General features: G+C 44.4%; 1 protein-coding gene across 2 annotated transcripts in view; it reads left to right on the forward strand.

Annotated features, from left to right (window-relative positions):
* The window catches only part of EMB2766 (structural constituent of nuclear pore), a 144,336-nt gene that overhangs the window by 102,120 nt on the left and 27,942 nt on the right, over positions 1 to 14,274 (forward strand). For both annotated transcript variants that reach the window (XR_015184593.1, XM_086485251.1), the window contains exons 6-7: positions 7,714 to 7,817; positions 8,043 to 8,130. Coding sequence is in view for 1 of the 2 variants with exons in the window: in XM_086485251.1 (XP_086341377.1) it covers positions 7,714 to 7,817; positions 8,043 to 8,130 (192 nt within the window). In the remaining variant the exon portion in view is untranslated. The remainder of the gene's footprint in view (positions 1 to 7,713; positions 7,818 to 8,042; positions 8,131 to 14,274) is intronic.

Below are 14,274 nucleotides of genomic sequence, written 5' to 3' on the forward strand. Positions count from 1 at the left end.
CGCTTGCTCCTGTGATTTGGTAACCTCTCCTAAGGTGATCTATTTGAGAGCTGCTCTGCCTCATCAAACCTTTGTCTCACTAGCCATTTGTGAACAAGGACATGTAAGTACTTGACCTTCTCTTCTTGCATGTCTTTGTCTCTATGTGTGCTCATCATTGTGCTGCTTCTAATCCCTCTGCTGATTCTCACTCTGACCCCTTTGATTCTTATCATTTTGTCCCGTAGTATCCTAGGTTTATGCAAAACTCTACTCGGTATATTGTGGTTGAGAGGGTTGATGTTATGTCTCGCTCATTGGAGAGGGGATCTAGCCCAAGCGCTGTCGGGACGGGCGTCCAATGTTTGGGCGGACGTAGTGTGAACACGGCCAGTGTGGCCGGCCATTATTATAAAAGGGAGGCCAAGGCTTCATTTGCAGTTATCGACCCCCACTGGCAGAGTGCCAATGGTTAGCCCGTGAGGCTAGAAGTGTACGAAGTCACCTCGAGGAGGTGAGGCCGGGTGGTATGGGACGCTCGGTCTTACGGGTGCACGCCTACGTCCTCGGACGTTGGCCCCAGCACGGGGGAGCTACCGGATGGTGGCTATGGTCGGGTGGTTCGTCCGACGCGTGTCTGTAGGCGGGGTCCGTGTAGCCGGGAGATCCACTCTCTGTGTTTGTTTCATGGTATCAGAGCCGGCTTGGCTGCACGAAGGACTGTGTGCACACCTACGGGCTGGTTAGAGTCGGATAATCACTATTTCATGTAATTTTTGATGAAATAACTGTTTAATCGATTATTTTCTTCTCATGAGCATGTTTGCAGGTGAATTTAATGTGCTTCTTGCTGATTTTTGATAAAATTCAGCAATTTAGTAGGCGGACGTGCTGAAATTTGGTGGATTTTTATTGCTTTTGCTGGTTTTTGATGAAAATCACTACATCTCTCATTAATTTGCTGAATTTAGACTAAATTGTGCGTACAGTAACTTGAAAACAAAAAATCTCTCTATAATCTCCTTCTCTGTGCGAAGGGCAGAGAGAGAGAGAGAGAGAGAGAGAGAGAGAGAGAGAGAGAGAGAGAGAGAGAGAGAGAGAGAGAGAGAGAGAGAATTACCTCTCTCTGTGCTTCGGTAATTCTCTGTGTGCTTCGTATGGATTTGTGGAGAACGGGAGAGAGCTTGCGCTGGCTTTCCAGGCTGGAGTTTGTTTTCCAGCATGGCTCTCAGCTGGAGGCTCATCGCGTGTATGGCACGGGCACGCGCAAGCCCAAACACATGCATGTGGTATCCTTCTCTGCTTCCACGCGGCACTCGTACCAAGGACTAGGCTCTTTTAAATGGGGACACTTTATGTTTTTTAAAAGAATCAATATGAAACCTGCATGTTATTAGGAATTCACTTACAAAGACTTAAGAGTTTGCAACAAAACTCAGTTTTCAGTCCTGTGCTCCTCTCCCACCGCTCCTCTCTCTCACCTGCTCGCACTCCTGCGCTCACGCCATCGCCTGCTTGCCTTCAGATGCTTACGTGGACGCGTAGCGCTCTTCGGGAATTCAACTTCTCGCGATCGAAAAATGTAGAAAAGGCCTAAATTCGCGTGAAACTTCCAGTCTTTCAAGGATTTTGCCATGGATTCCTCCTGCTCGGATGTGCAACGTGACGACGCGCTAGGTAATGTTCAAATTTCGTTTACGCATGCTCTATACACATGGATTACAAGTACTTTCTAGAGTTTCGACCAGCGTATTACCGCTCTGGAAAACGCGAACGGTTAGACGAACATTCGATTTGCCTCTCTCGAAGGGGTCTTGCAAGGGCTTAGTTCCCGACTTACCGCTCTGGAAAATACGGCTCAATCGACGACTGCGCGAATTTCCGAGCGTGAAATCTATCTCGAGCAATTGCGGACGCAGATTGTTGCTTTTGGGCGTTCACAGGGTGGTCCAACTGCCACAATTCTATACAAAACTACAAATTTGTCAGGGGAGGAGAAAGAATGTGCGGAACTGGCCGTAAATAACTGGCTGCACCAATGGACCACGTATTTCGACCTCCATGGGGAGCATGATGAACGGAGGATTCAGATGATTCCTCTCTATCTGCGCAGTAAGGCGCTTACCTGGTGGCGCGACATGATAGAGAAGCCTACGACGTGGACTGACTTTTGTGTGAAATTAAAGAGGGATTTCCCTAAAATGGATCCTTTGAAAGCTTACGCCAAACTGCAGAGTCTTTCGATGAAAGCTCTATGTTTTGATAAGTACACCACGGCTTTCAAAGAAGCACTCACCTGCTGCAAGGTAGATTCCACGCACGCTGTGCACATGTACTTGTTGGGTTTACATGAAGATTATCATTGGGTCTAAATCGAGGACAAAGCCCCGACTGACGTCGAGGATGCAGTGGCAAAGGCTAGGACGTTCCATTTGATAAATGGAGCGAACTATGAGAAGAAAAGAACTGCAGACCATCAGCCCGGTGAGGGCGCTTCGAGGAAGCGACCCCGATTCCAGCATAAGTCAAAATCACCGTCGAGATCTTCTTAGGAGAAGAAGAAAGCCAAAAATGCTTCACTTGTTGATACAGTGAAGAAGGGGGCTTGCTTTGGATGTTGCCAGACGGGTCACCAAATCAAGGATTGCCCCAAGAAGAAGAAGACACAGAAACGGCAAGGTCGTGCTTCTATTCAGATTCACGAGATCTCAGGTAGCTCTGATGTCATTCAAGTTGAAATCCATCATCTAGCGCACAGTTCATGCACTAATTGTACTTTTAGCACCAAAGTGTTTGATAAGCATGATCTTCTCCGTTTTTCCGAGAAGAACAATGGTCACGACATGATCGTACTCCTTGATAATGGAAGCTCACACAATTTTGTGGATGCAAAATTGGTGCAGAAACTGAGCCTGCGGACACTGGACAAGGACCATGAGTATCGCGTGAAGATGGCTCGTGGCGATGATACAGATGTATGGAATTGGATGGTTCCAGATTTGTCGCTCGAGCTAGCTGATTACAAAGAGAACCTGGGTTTCCACATCATGCGCCTGGACAGAGGAGATGTTATTTTAGGAATTCCATGGTTTTATGATAAACAAGACTCATTGTATGTAGACTATGTACATCACTCTCTTGTTTTTGTTAAACAGGACATGCCTCATGTATCTGTGTCGCTTTGTAATCAGAATTCTGTAAATAATGGTTTTACAAGACCAGTTGTTATTGCTTTTGAAATATATAAAGATACAAAGTCTTATGATGTTGACTTTTATCAATGTGTACCATCTGTTTGGTTTTATTCATTAGTGCTTGGTACTTCTGTCACTGAATTTCGTGAAAATGTTTCATGCTCTTCTGTGGAACTTGGGGATTCCGGCGAATCTAACCTTATTCTAGAAATCATGACTGATTTCAAGGATGTTTTTCCTGATGGTCTACCTCCTGGCTTGCCGTCTTCGAGAGGAGTAGATCATGGCATTGAGTTGGTGGCTGGTAGTCAGCCCTTCTCAAATCAACCCTATCGGTTTAGCAAAACCGAGGAGGACGAGATTTAGCGGCAGCTGAAAGATTATCTGGACAGGGGTTTTGTTTGGCCAAGTAAATCCCCGTGGGGAGCGCCAATATTACTTTCTCGAAAGAAGGATAACACTATGCTCTTCTGCGTGGATTACAAAGGGTTGAATAAGCTCACTGATAAGAACAAGTATCCGCTCCCGCGTATGGACGATTTGGTAGATCGGCTCCATAGAGCGCTATATTTTACGAAGATAGACCTGCGATCAGGCTATCACCAGATACGGATCAAACTGAAAGATGTTCCTAAGACAGGTTTCCATACCTTCGTTCAAGCTAAAAGGAATCACTAACGCAAGGAAAGAAAAGAAAAGGATTTGTGGAAGTGTAAAACCTAGATCCAGTTGCATTTGAAAGTAAGAAACTTTCTGACGCTGAGATGCGTTATCTAATGTATCAGAAGGAGCTTTACGCCGTAGTCCACGCCTTGAGGAAATGGCGACACTACTTGTATGGCTCTACATTTGTTGCATGGACAGATCATCATTCTTTACGCTATGTCTGTGATCAAAGTGATCTCAGAGGCCGGAAGGCTTAGATGGGTTGAGCTTATGCAAGAGTTTGACTTTGAGATCCGTTCTAGAAAAGGATCCATCAATCGAGTTGTCGATGCACTGAGCAGGATTCCTGAGGTTAATGCCTTGTCTATTGTTGAAATCTCGACGGATCTCTCTCTCTCTCTCTCTCTCTCTCTCTCTCTCTCTCTCTCTCTCTCTCTCTCTCTCTCCGAGGGCTATGTCGTTCGAATGGCCATTTTGGCAAGATATGGAATGAGGTCGAAGCGGGGCATGACTCGCGTGTAGGCTTGGGTGATCCGGAGACCGAAGTGAGCCGTGCACGAGAGACGAGACTACGACAATATTCCATTAAAGGTGGACTATTGTTCAGAAATGGAAAAGTCTACGTGTCGGAAATCGATGAGGTTTGACAAAGGATCTTGTGCGAATGCCACGATGTTCCTAGCACTGGGCACCCAGGCATCCAAAGAACTTTGGCTTTGGTCAAACGATATTTCTATTGGTCAAGAATGCGCTCTTACATAGAGGGCTATGTGAAGAGATGCGCTCAATGTTAGGTCAATTAGGCAGAGCACCTTAAGAATGTTGGCCTGCTACATCCATTGGAAATCCTAGATGCCAAGTGGCAGAGGATTTCCATGGAATTCATCGTTGGTTTGCGAAATACTAGTCGGGGCAATGACGCCATTTGGGTTGTGGTCGATAGACTCACAAAAATGGCGAAGTTTATACCAACGAAGTCGACAGTAAAAAGCCATGAGTTGGCGGTTTTATTTGTCGATCAGCTATATAAGCCGTATGGTCTGCCAGAGGATATCGTCAGTGATCGTGATACTAAGTTCACTGGCCGATTTTGGCGAGATGTGTTTGCTCATCTTTAGACGAAGTTGAGTATGTCGTCTTCTGACCATCATGAGTCCGACGGACAAATTGAGAGGATGAATCAGACATTAGAGGACATGTTAAGAGCCTATGTCTTTCACAGGCAATCTGATTCGGAAAGGTATCTTCCACAGTTAGAGTTTGCCTATAATAGTAGCAAGCATTCTGCTCCTGGATTTAGCCCATTCATGCTGATGTATGGATTTGAGCCTAAGTCCCCAATTGCTATTGGCTTAGAGAAAGTCAAGGAACGCCAAGCTCGTGATTTCCTGTATGACATGCAAGAATGCTCGAATTCGAATTGGCTAAGGTAGTATAAGAACGGCTCGTGATCGAGTCACTACTTATGCTAATCAAAAGAGATCTCTAAGGACTCGAGCAATGGGTTTATCTGAAGATACCCAAGGATTCCAAGACTATGCGAACCGGAAAGCATTATAAGCTTTCAGCTAGATATTGTGGTTCGTTCTTGATCACAAAGAAAATTGGCCAAGTTGCCTATAAACTGGCTCTTCCTTCGGATGTTAGTGTACATCCAGTGTTTCATGTCAGCTGCCTTAGAGTAAAACTGGGCGAAGCTGACGTTGTTGTGCCCATCGAGGAAAATGTATGGCAAGATATGCAAACTGAGTATATTCCTCCAGAACCAGAGGCAGTTTAGATCATCGTACCCGTCATTTGCACGAAAAGGCTTATGACGAGTACTTAATTAAATGGAAGTGTCAATTTGAAAGGTTTTCTATTTGGGAACCAGTTAGAGCTCTGAAAGCTCACTACCCCCACTTCATTGATGAGGACATCAATGGTTCTTAAGGGGGGAAGTATGTTATGTCCTGCTCATAGGAGAGGGGATCTGGCCAGACGTCGTCGGGATGGGCGTCCAGTGTCCGGCCGGATGTAGTGTGAACACGGCCAGTGTGGCCGGCCATTATTATAAAAGGGAGGCGAAGGCCTCATTTGCAGTTATCGACCCCCACTGGCAGAGTGCCAGTGGTTAGCCCGTGAGGCTACGAGTGCGGGAGGTCACCTCGAGGAGGTGAGGCCGGGTGGTATGGGACGCTCGGTCTTACGGGTGCACGCCTACGTCCTCGGACGTTGCCCCAGCACGGGGGAGCTACCGGATGGTGGCTATGGTCGGGTGGTTCGTCCGACGCGTGTGTGTAGGCGGTCCGTGTAGCGGGGAGATCCACTCTCCGTGTTTGTTTCAATTGAAATCCCCTGTGACAAGTTTGTGTCTAATGTCGCCCTCTGGGGAAATCCCTTACCAGATGCTGAATCACATGACACCTAAGGCACTGGTTTTGTTTGCTTGCAACCACACTCCTCCGCAAGTGTAACACACCTTTCGACTCAAAAGTGATTGTGTGGAAAGTGTGGAAGCCTACTGGAAGGGGTGGTGGCCACGTTAATAGATGGCACAATTGTCTCAATCTGTATTGAATACATGAAAGGTATGCAAAAGATAGGACCAATCTGCCTCACATATTAGGCAACCAAAACTCTGCAGGATGCTTTGGCAAAGCAATTGTTACAGGATACTCGGGTTTTGACATTGGTCCTCAAAAGCGGCTGTTGAAAATCTCCATACCACGGAAGCAAAAGAATCAATTTGTCACCAATGGTGAGAGGAGAGTGAGCGACTACTATAGAGGTATGCTCCTGTGATGAGAAAATAGTGGTTTGCCGAAAAAGATGATGTCCTCCACTTGCCTTCATCCTCAGTGGCTAATGATCCCGTTAGCCATTCGGACTTTAACTGAGTGTAGGAACATCCTATTAGTGTGTGAGAGAATCTCAATACGGTCTCCAATTTTGTGTTGGGAGATCTTTTGAGGTGGCTAGTGGAAAAGGTGCGTGGTGAGCTCGCTGCTGCAAGGGCAGCACCTTCTATGTAAGGCGGTAAAGAGGCTAGACTTAGCAGTTGGCTGCGGGTAGGATGGCGGACAGGCAGGGGGGGACAGCGGGCTAGGCAAAGGTGGGACGTGATGCAGCACGGTGAAGGTGGGAACTTCACGCACGCAAGTTAGGGAGCAGGCCGAAGGCACGTGGTGTGTAGAGCGCGTATGATTCTTTATAATATCTATTGTGAAAGGGGTTGATGTATAATATGTGAGTTTTTTAACAAAAATATAATTTTCTAGGAAGGAGCAGTGTGAAAACTTTATTGGAGTCAAAAGCTGAAGTGCTTTCCAAACTCAAATGTGAATATTCATGAAAAAGGTTTAAGTTTATCTTCAATACGCATCTTACTCATCAAGCTCCAAAGGCAAAAGCGGAACTTGAAATGCTTCATGTTTGCTTCAATGCTAAATATGACACATTATGAGGTGCCGTTTACTGTACATTACCCAAAGTGCACGTATTTTGCCATTCTGGTTGCTATGCTGGCTGCCCATTGGAAGAGCAGCTATTAGTGCAGTTTGTATCATTCGTGTGCATCTTCCGTTACCACTTTGACAAATTAAACCTGTTCGATGAGGTATGTAGTATGAATACAGCTCATATTGCTGGCTGTTTTGGTAAAATTTGCTGCCCATGGTCGACCTTGAGAGATGGTACTCTCTTTATTCTGAAAGGCTTTCTCTATTGACAATGTTAGAAAACCCTAGAACATGTGGACGACAGGTATGCCACTGTTATGGATCTATGTGAACTATTTCAGGATGGAATAGTTATGTTTTGCGCAATGAACCAAAGTAACTGAAAAGGTTTTGATCATGTGATCATAAGCTCAATGCTCTGGATGGGTTTGCAGGTTGAGAAAGCTCTTGACAGCATGGATGAGGAAGCTACTCAGTTTTATAAAGAGGAACGTGCGAATATAGTTGAAGATGAGCCTTCAGCTGTAAGGGACATGATGTAAGTGCTTAGTCTCAGTTGGAATGTGTCATTGAATGATTTTAAATCGAAAGAGTGGAAAGTTAATGTGCAGCTATTCTTCTTTTTCTCAAATGCGAAGAAAAGGAATTGTACATTTAGTATCAGGCTGAGTTGGTCTCCTGAAATTTTTGGCTTGAAGTACAAGATTGCATTATTTCAAAGTAAATTACGCTATTTGCTTTGCTCAATCTTGAAATTCTGCAGGTTTGAACAGAGCGAACATCTTGAGAGGGAACTTGAACAAATGGGCGAGCAAATAAGAGAGACCATTGAAAACATCAACACCAGTCAGGTGTTTGTCTCTGCCTTAATTTTATATTTCAGAAGAATAGGTCTTTTCCTACATGTTCAGTCTGATAGATGTTAAGTTAGTACTTGCATAATCATGATGTAAGGTTTTTCCTGTAGTATGTACTAATTTTCTAAAGGACCAGTGAGTATGTGATGCTGTTCAAAGAATGCTATATTGTCTTTTCAAGTTCAGCGAAGTTGTTTGTGGGATTATTTGGCTGATAGCAAATGCAATGCAAATTTTGAAGAAGAATCGCGTCTTTTCAACCTAAGTTCCACTTACAAAAATTAACACAAGTTGGACTTCTATATAAAGGGCTAGAGGTTATTTTCATTGTCACGAAGGTAAAGATACTTGTCGGTTGGGCTTTATCTTTTCAAAAATAGAAGAAATATTTTTGCACTAAAAGATCCGTTCATAGTTTGGACCCATTTTGAAATCGTTGTGTGAGAAATAGAATACTGCCTCTCAATAGCAAAATAACATTGTTGTTTGAACGACCGCACTCGCTAACTTGAGTGAAGCATGTGCTTCATCTTGAAGGATGTCACGTGCACATCTAACCCTATGTGTACGTGGACAAGCTACTTCATGACAAGGGTTCAGTTAGCTTAGGAAGTGTTTTGGCACTTGTGTGAGTCTGTTCGCAGACCGTGCATGTCCAGGCACTTAGAGTAGATGCATATCCTTTGGTTGCACACAACATGATCATCAGATTACCATCAGAACCCATCAAGAGCATTTTTACAGTGCACAGACCTATTTTCCCAATTTTAGCCATTTTTCACTTATTATTAATAAGTGACTTTGTTGGAAAACTGGGTAGGGCAATTTAGCCAAGCCAGTATATAAGAAAACCTAGCGCTAGCACTTTCTGGCAGAAGAGGCAGCAGACACCATCTGAAGTGCACCTTCTCAGCAAGACCGGCAAGAGAACATAGGGTTTTCAGCCAAGACGAAGAAGAAGACCTGATCAGCCCTAGCATTTTGCACATTGCAAGATCTGCTCGCGTTTTTCAGCAGCAGAACCAAATCTTCCCTAGCGTTTTTGGATCAGCCTCAAACTCTAGCGTTTTGCAGATTTCAGCCTTACGACATCGCGACATGGTCCTGGCGGTAGCAGATCTTCACCGCATCATTTCCCCCGCGACAGATTAGCCCTAGCGTTAGCAGTTTCTAGCAGATCGAGCCTAGCGTTTTTGCAACTTGCAGAGCCTTCTAGCGGTTTGCAGATTCCCGGCGATAAGCACCTCTATTGCATCAGCGTTTTGCATTTTCAGCATATAGACACCGTAGAGCAGCCCCAAACCTCGCAGATCTCACCTTCCCGCAGCAGATCCTCGCCGCACGGTCAGTTCAGCCAGCGTTTGCAGATGCCCGCTATTCGCAGATTTCAGCATCTGCGTTTTCAGCGCGTCGTCGCCCAACCGTCGTCACCGACATAAAGTAAGAATTCAGTAGATACAAGGTTTGTAGATTTCAGCGCTTAGTGTTTTCAGTTTTCAGCCCGTCTCGTCGTCGTCCTCATCGTCGGCAAGTCCATTGCATTATAGAGATTTGTGCAATCAATAGTAGATCGCTCTCGCCATAGAGAGTGGGACCTTCGGAGGAGGGTTTAACAACTTTTTAGGTGTCGTATTCTTCTCTCTCTATCTCTCAGTCTCAGCACCTTCATTCACAATGTTTACCACTTTGTTGGTGATCATTTGCACTCTCTCACTAAAGGAACGGAAGGCTCTCCCTTCCGTAAGTAAAAGGAACCTTGAGCATAGTTTGGAGCAATCATTCTGAGCAAAGTTCAGCATTCACTTCCGTTCCTTTGATAGAACTTCACGTTTGAGATGCTTTGTACGAGCTCATGCCAAAAAGGTCTTAAAGGTCCGTGCACTAACTAACAAAAACCATACAATTTCCAACCACCAAAACTAGTGGTGCATGCTCTGCATGCTCTAGGAGACCTAACCCATATAGGAAGCTTTATTGCTAGCATTCCCTCCCTTCAAGCCCATCTACGAGATAATGCTAATAATTGAACATGACAAGCTGGAGTACACTTGATGCATTTGACCACATAGTCTAGAACCCCCTTTTAGACCATAGCATAGGGTGTGTTTTCTTATCGAACAAGAATCACGTCGATAACCAACACAAATTCAATCCACAAGACATGACAATTAACCAAGACAGAGTGGGCGGTCTTACCATTGACTAAACATGGCATGGCCCTTTACAAGGATGAATCTGGATGCACGTACGGATGTGTACATAACCGTATGTTCGTACAAAACGGTTCCGTATGTTACCGTATGTCCATACAATACGGTTCCGTACCGTACGGATTTGTTTTGTACGCTTTTTATATTATAAAAGAAAAATCGGCCAAGCTTATCCAACGCTTATTTTCGCAAATCTGCCTTGTTCTGGGTTATTTGGGCGCCTTATTTTGGAGAGCTTTCCCTGCAATAGATACAAGAAGTCCTAGCTTTATTGAGTCATGACTCAAGGCTTTGTTTGTGGATTATGGATCATCAGATGTACTCTTTTTATATGGATTCTATCATCTTGGTATTCTGATGAGAGTACGGTTTACCATCTATGTCATATCAGTATTTTTATGAAATTGTATTGCCTCTAGAGTCTCGTGTGTTGCGTAGTGTGCAAATCATGATCAATATGAAGTTCTTTGTAGTTTGTTGTTAAATTTGAAATACTGAAGCTTTGAGAGAGAATTGAAGCTTTGAATTGTCTTTGTTCTTGAATGTTGGATGTCGCAAGTGGTCACGACTTGTGAGTATTCGTATGAAAGCCTTAGATTGTCTAGTTATGGCAGCCTTGGTTTGTAGAACAGTGAACTAACATCCTTGGAGTTATACTTATGAATATATTATGAAGTAAGGATTGTAATATAGATTTTTGGCTTTTAAAAAAAAGGACATACGAATTTTACGTACCTAACAATTCAATCCATTCTGTACTACGTACAGGATGGATGGAATACATACCGTACCTTACGTACCTTTCCACCTTGACCCTTGACATTGATAAATTTTGACAGAAACAAATAGGTAAACAACATTTTTGGCAAGGATGACGTTTGATCTTGTCTCCACGAACCGCTCTTATGGAAGGAGACATCATAGCAAAATGAATTGCAAGTAAAAACCGCATGTTTTAGATTTGTTGAAAGTGTACAAGTAAAACCTGCAAAGCTTGCCTGTGAGTGCTGCGCTATTGACTAGGTGAAACCTCGGCACTAATTGCTTTTATGTAAGAAGACATCATAGCAACATGAACCGCAACGAAAAACCGCATGTCGTAGATTTGTTGAAAGTATGCACGTAAAACTTGCAAAGCGTGCCTGTGAGTGTTGCTCTATTTACGAGATGAAAACGTCGACACCATTCAGAATGACGCACTACCATTGATTTGCATTCTTATTAGCTGAATTTTTAGCATATCTACAATCGCAATCTTCCATAGGTGTTGAAGCTGAGCCAAGAACTTCAAACATAAATATATTTCAAAACTCTTTCTACTGTAGAACATAAATTTGTTGTTATTGAAGCGTAACAATGAAGAGGTAGATAACTCCCTAGATGCTGAAGTTGTAGACAAAACTGTGGAAGTACCTCTAGCATAAGAGGAGTCTGAAAATAGGGCTGCCCATAAGCTAAAAAAGCTTGCAATGTGAACTTGATGAAGTAAACAATGGCGAACAATGTGCTGAAGAAGATCGACATCGTTTTTGCTTGTAGCAATCAGTAGAGGAGGAGGTTGAAGTCGGTGTAAAGTCAAAATCTCGCCAACAAACTAGGGCGCTCAAAGCCATATAGGAAGCTTTATTGCTAACATCAATATCCTTGGTTGAGTTGGTGGCCACACACTCTAAGCTATGGCGTACAAAACAATTTGTGTGCTTTCTCGTTCATTTATCGATTACTTTTGTTGTGGGAAATTTTGAGTTTTGGTTGTGAGTTTGAGGGTCTCATATATGGGACCGCTTGTTCGCAATAGTCTTTTGTTTGGCTTTGAGCTTTCATCTTTTTGTTTTTTCGTTCTCATTGGTATATTCACCATCTTGGTGCATATCTTTGTATATGGTCTTGGTTGTAGGATCAACATTGTATTTTGTGTGTGTGTGTGTGTGTGTGTGTATTGTACCTATTTTCAAATCTGGGGACCCTACTTTGCCTGGGAATTACCATACTATCATGATTGGACACACACTAGTCAGATTATATGCATCCATCATTGAGCATGAGCTGAGCAGATGGGCAAAAAGGGAGGACATCCAAGTGCCAGGCCAAGCTGGTTTTAGAAGAGGTTTCTCTACCACTACGAGCTATCATCGAGAGGTGCAGATTTTATGTGAGGAGGATTTATTGCTTTGTGGATTTCCACAAAGCTTTTGATATGGGTGGGGCAGATTGATGCATAGACTGTAGGAGCTTGGAGTGCTGGTTGAGCTCATATGGGGGATCATGGCCTTGTACAAGACAGATAGAGGACGAGTGTGTGTGCCTCTGGGGATGTCAGAGATTTTTCACTCCATTATTGGGTGAAAGAGGGCTCCCCACTCTCTGGGGACGAGGCTTCAAAACTACATAGAGAGGGAGGGTGACAGAGGAGCACATTTGGCAGGGACGTGAATACTCCTATTGTTGTATGCTGATGATATTGTGTTTATTTCAGATTCACTTGAGGGGATGCAACGCCATCTTAATTCTTTTCACAGATTTGCACAGGATACTGGTATGTATGTAACCTTGTGAAGACCAAGGCTATGGTATTCAATACTACAATGCAATGGGTTAGGCGATCGGCACTCAGTTTGGACCGAGTAGAGTATATGGATATGTACGCTTACCTTGGGGTGGTTTTTAGCGGCCCGATTTTCTCCATGTGGAGAGCAGCAGAGACTGGATTGACGAGAGCATGGACAGCTTTGGGAGGTTTGGAAAGCATGTGTTCACAGGTTTAGTTCCAGGAGCCTCGCGCCAAGCTATGGCTTTTTGATACTCTGATTGCCTCTTAGTAGATCATCATAGTCGTCAGCATGGATGGACAAATGGGTGGCAAGACATGGAGAGGCCTTTTATCTCTACGATCTCGAGGATGATCAAGGCTAAAGCCTCGGTTTCCCTTGCGATCATCCGAGCAGAACTGGTTGCCCTTGCTCTCTGGTGGTTGAGGTTCTTATGAGATTAGTGGCATTCATACACAGCTTATGGGAGCTCCCATGAGATTTTTATGCTAGGCTAGCCGTGGAGTCCTCCTGGCACTTGATAGCATAGGGAGATACATCATGTTGGTATGCACAGATGGCTCCCCCCCTTTCACTATTCTCTTGATGCACCCTCTCTCTCTCTCTCTCTCTCTCTCTACACGTGAGAGTGACCGGCCTAAAAGATTCAGATAAGGTGGACCAAGAGGTGAAGAGCCTCATGTCCATGATGGGGGTGGAGAAGCCCTCACACACACAAGCTTGGAGAGTGGGCAAGAAGAGTGAAGGTAATGGGGAGAGTTCAAAAGAACGGGCTCTCATTTTGCGCTTTCCCTCCATGGAAGAAAAGAAAGACTTTTTAAAGAAGAGGCCAACCCTCAAGAAAACAGGTATCTTTTTAGGAGATGATCTTACGCTCTCACAGCTTGCACATATGAGAGAGGTCATGCCAGAGATTATAGCAGCAAGGGAGAAGGGAAAGTTAGCTTTCTACAGAAATGGACGAGTAGTGATTACAGAGCACCGCTCTACATGACGGTGCGAGACCTATGGGACCACTCTCAGGATGGCGGTTTGGAACTGTAATGGTTCGTATAGACTTGATGTGGGGGCCTTTGAGGACAGCATCAGAGACAAAGACATTGTTTTCTACTCAGAGACTTATCAGGCTCCGGGACAGTTGATGCCGCATATATCAAGATACAGATGGGAGACAGCTTGCAGGACATGCACCAGAACGGTGCATGGGACTAGAGGATCAGGAGGTGTAGCAGTTCTTTTCAGAGAGGAGCTCCAACCACTACTGCACATAGTTCGGAGAGATGATCAGGCCAGATAGTTGTGGGTGAGGCTGAGGGTAGAGACTGGACGTTTCTTGTACATCGCCATATGCTATTTTCCTCCCAGCACTTCAGTATATG

This window comes from Adiantum capillus-veneris, chromosome 16 (genome assembly GCF_014529385.1).
Source record: "Adiantum capillus-veneris isolate H3 chromosome 16, ASM1452938v2, whole genome shotgun sequence".
In the NCBI taxonomy this organism is placed as follows: domain Eukaryota; kingdom Viridiplantae; phylum Streptophyta; class Polypodiopsida; order Polypodiales; family Pteridaceae; genus Adiantum; species Adiantum capillus-veneris.